The 4,035-nt window shown below is 47.4% G+C and overlaps 1 protein-coding gene across 1 annotated transcript; it reads left to right on the top strand.

Annotated features, from left to right (window-relative positions):
* Positions 1-320: 320 nt before the first annotated feature.
* LOC123042006 (transcription factor MYC1-like) lies at positions 321-1,091 on the top strand. Its single transcript, XM_044464537.1, has one exon. It carries the CDS (start codon positions 321-323, stop codon positions 1,089-1,091), a length of 771 nt encoding a protein of 256 aa, XP_044320472.1.
* Positions 1,092-4,035: the final 2,944 nt, after the last annotated feature.

The following is a 4,035-nucleotide window of genomic DNA, read 5'->3' as shown; positions in this document are numbered from 1 at the left end:
TCAAGCTATTACATACAATATTTACTGTCAAAATAATACCGTTTCTGATTGCACTCAATCTCAGCTGAGTCAACATTGTTCACATGGGACCATGTAGCTGCCGCAATAAAGTTTCCTCTGCCACTTCATATGATTCTAAGCCGCTACTGTCACTTCATAAGACAATGAGATGCGTCTAGGCCACTGCTTCGAAATAATCCTTTCTGCCAGAGTATAACTGCAAATGTGCCAGCAGTATATAAACACACCCAAGCGATCATATGATCATATCTCTGCTTGTCACTTCCAAGCGATAGAGTAGCGATATCGTGCTACCGTCCATGGACGATCTCCTCTCTCCGTCCTCCTCCTTCGTTCCACCCTCACCGTCCTCCCACTTCTCCACCGTAGGCCAGCAGGTGCTCGAGTTCGTGTCCCGGGAAATTCCCGAACAATGGCTGTTCGACGACGGCACGATGTCCCAGAACGCGGACAGGGAGCTGTCTCCCACGGGAAGAACGCTCCTCCGGAGCGCTGAGCTCTCCGAGCTGCCACCGAGCCTCCCGGCAACGCTGCAGTGCCAAACCAACCGGCGGGGCCGGAAAACCGGGCCCCGCTCTGACGGTCGCCATAGCGCCGTCAGCCATGTGCAGGCCGAGCGGCTGCGCCGCGACAAACTGAACCGTCGATTTTGCGATCTCCGAGCTGCCGTCCCCAACGTGTCCCGCATGGACAAGGCATCACTCCTGGCAGACGCCGTCGCCTACATCGCGGAGCTGCGCTCCCGCGTGGCGCGCCTCGGGGACGAGGCCAACAAGGAACTAGAGCAGAGCTCTGTGGCCGCTTCCAAGTTCGTGCAGGTAGATGAAGCGGTGGACGTGCGGATGGTGGGAAGTGACGCGGCCGCGGTGCGTGTGACCACAGCAGCCAGCCACGCTCCGGCGCGGCTGATGGGCGCGCTCCGGTCGCTGGAGCTGCAGGTGCAGCATGCCTGCGTTAGCGGCGTGCAAGGCGTGACCCTGCAGGACGTCGTCGTGGACGTGCCACCCTCGATGCAGGACGCTGATGGCCTCCGCTCGGCGCTGCTCCAGACGCTGCAGGACAGCGCCTAGGCCGCTAGAGTGATGGGGGTAATAAAGGAGATGAAATGGACGTCTATACCATCATCGTTAATTATGTTTCCTGCTGTTATATATACATGAAATAAATTGCCCATTATCTACGTAAACGGTGTAGTCACAGACTGCGGAATATTTATGTACGTAGCGTCGCCCCATCCACCACTCCGTATTATTACTTGTGTTCTACTACTTTTAAAATGATTAAAATACTTTTTTTAGGGAAAAATGATTAAAATACTTGAGAGGTGATTCTCCACCACATGTGAGCATCGACGGTTTAGTCAAATCCACATGTTCATAAGGACGTGCAAAGATAAAAACTACGACCACGCACGCGCCTCCTCTCCTAAAAAGAGACTAGGGTTTCTCTCTCAAAAAAAAAAGACTAGGGTTTCTCTACCTTTCGGCGGCATCGTCGCCGGTCCGTCTTGTTTTCGATGGCCTTAGCGCCATGGTGACGTGGTGGATCCCGGCCTTGCCGGTGGGAGGAATGTATTTTTAGATGTTTCCTCAAGTGTTTTTAAGATTAGTGTCTTGCTCGGGAAGGCAAGACGGTAACAACTCTTTGAAGATGAAATAAGCTTCTTCTCTTCTAGCCCCCGTCTAGGGACATCAAGCATCATCGGTGGGTCTTTGATGGATTTGCTCGGGTCTAGTCGTAGTTCGTCTACGTTCGAGTGTTTTTCGGTTGGATCCTTCCGATCTATACTACTCTTCAACGACGATGGTTATAGTTTTGATGCGCTGGTCCTACAGGCCTTAGCACAACAACTTCTCCATTATCTACTACAACAAGTTTTGCCCGGCTCCGACAAGAGAGGGGCGATGACGACGGCGCGCCTTCGGCTCGCTTCAGTGCTTATAGTCGTCGCTAGGTAGCCTACGGATCTATATGTAATTGTTATTATTTATGGTGTTTATTGTATTGCGATGATTGAACATAACAGATAAGTTTTCTCACACAAAAAAACCACATGTTAATTTGCCCTCTTGTGCTCCTCCATTAGTGGATCTTGTGCAAGTTCAACTATAGGGCCACCAGGCGGTGGTTTCAGTGTAACCTATAGGCTATAGCCCAGGCCCATCGGGTACTCTTTTATTGATTGCCTTGTACAAAATGCCCCTGTAGCACCAAACAATGGCCGGCTGCACACGTAGAGAGTCATGCATCAACTCAAGAAAAACGTAGAGAGTCATGCATGACATTACGTGGCTTGATGTCATGCGCGTGTACTCTATACTGGTTGAATGCATCATCTAGTAGATGTTTATATACTACATATACGTACCGGAAATTGCCTTCGGTGACCGAGCTCATTGGAGGCCTTCAGATTCAAAATTCAAATTTCATCAAAATTCATATTTTTACATTTAATTTTTTTTTGAAAAAAGTACAGATATACATGAAGGCATAACACACATGTGTTCAGATTTTCAGGGCAAAACACGTTGAAATGAGGGTTGTGCAAAAAAGACAAATCTGGAGCTGGTTAACACATGATACTATTCATCCTTCCAGACTATGAATTTGTCTTTTTTGTACAGGTTGCATTTCAACGTATTTCATCATGAAATTTTACACACATGTGGATTACATCCTTACATACACACATATTTTTTTCAAATTTTTTTGAAACATAAAAATTTGAATTTGAATTTTTCAGAAATAAAGGCCTCCATGGAGCTCGGCCTCCAAAACGCCATTCTCCGTACGTACTCTCTCCGTTTCAAAATGTAGTCCTTATTAGAATTTTTCAAAGTCAATTTTTGTCAACTTTGACTAAGTTTATAGAAAAAGATTACCAATATCTAGAATACCAAATCAATACGACTATATTCATCATGAAATATATTTTCATACCATATATATATGGCATTACAAATATTAATAATTTTGTCTATAAATTTGCTCAAAGTATGTGAAGCTTGACCTATATGCAAACCAATGGGCACTTTATTATGGGGCGAAGGGAATAATATGTTGTACAATAGCAGAGCAAGCAGTTCACTATGTAAAATTGCCATGTCATCAAGAATCAACTTTAGTAATTACTCACATAATAGAGTTGGCTATTAGGTTAGTCCTTTTCTTACCCCACAAAAGAAAAGGTTAGTCTTTTTCTTCACTTTCATCTTTCTCTTCCCTCTCAATTAATATTTTTACCAACGAGCACGCGCAGAGGTGGACTCTTGCATGCGAGTTCGCCATTCTTTTTCCTTGTCATTTTCCTCCACTTAGGCAAAAGTTCGATGAAAGTAGGTTTGTACCAACTATAAACTTACTCTAAATGGAACAACGTTCACCATGCGTGTGATATACTGAGCTTGCAGAATATTAAGCACCTTTGAACCGCATTAACGAAACTTGTGAGCTGCATTTGAATTTTGTTACGCTGTGTTTGGATGTTCGTATTGGGCTATCGAATCGGATTTGGTAATGGGCTGGCCCTAATACAGGCGTTTGGATGTACTCTAAAACAACCCACTGAAACGGAAACGAATACGCTGGAGTTTTCGCTCGCACACGCCCACCCATCACGCCAATACAGAGGCCCGGACCTTCGATTTCACCTGAATTGCTTCCCTCCCGCAAAACAAAACGCTTCGTCAGTTCTTTCCTCCCCTACCACGAGACAGAGGGTTCAAGAGAGGAAACCGCCGCCTAGCAGATCGACGGCGGCGCCCTCGCAGATCCACCACGCCGGCGGCGTAGGTATGGTCGCCGCCTCCCCTTCCCTTCTTCCTCTGCCGCCGTCCCTTCCCCTCCTCCAGCGCTGCCCCTTCTCGTTCTCTCTGGCCCTGCTCGCCATGGCCAGATCGGATCTGAATCCAACGGCGGCAGTCCACTCCGGCGCCGGCCCTTCCTTTCCTCTCCAGCCGTGCGATGGACCACTGTCGGTGCACATCTCCTCTTCCTCGGACCACCTCTTGGGCC

This window comes from Triticum aestivum, chromosome 2B, assembly GCF_018294505.1.
Source record: "Triticum aestivum cultivar Chinese Spring chromosome 2B, IWGSC CS RefSeq v2.1, whole genome shotgun sequence".
In the NCBI taxonomy this organism is placed as follows: Eukaryota; Viridiplantae; Streptophyta; class Magnoliopsida; order Poales; family Poaceae; genus Triticum; species Triticum aestivum.
The sequence above is the reverse complement of the archived record's forward strand: the minus strand, read 5'-3'. Positions and strand labels throughout refer to the sequence as shown.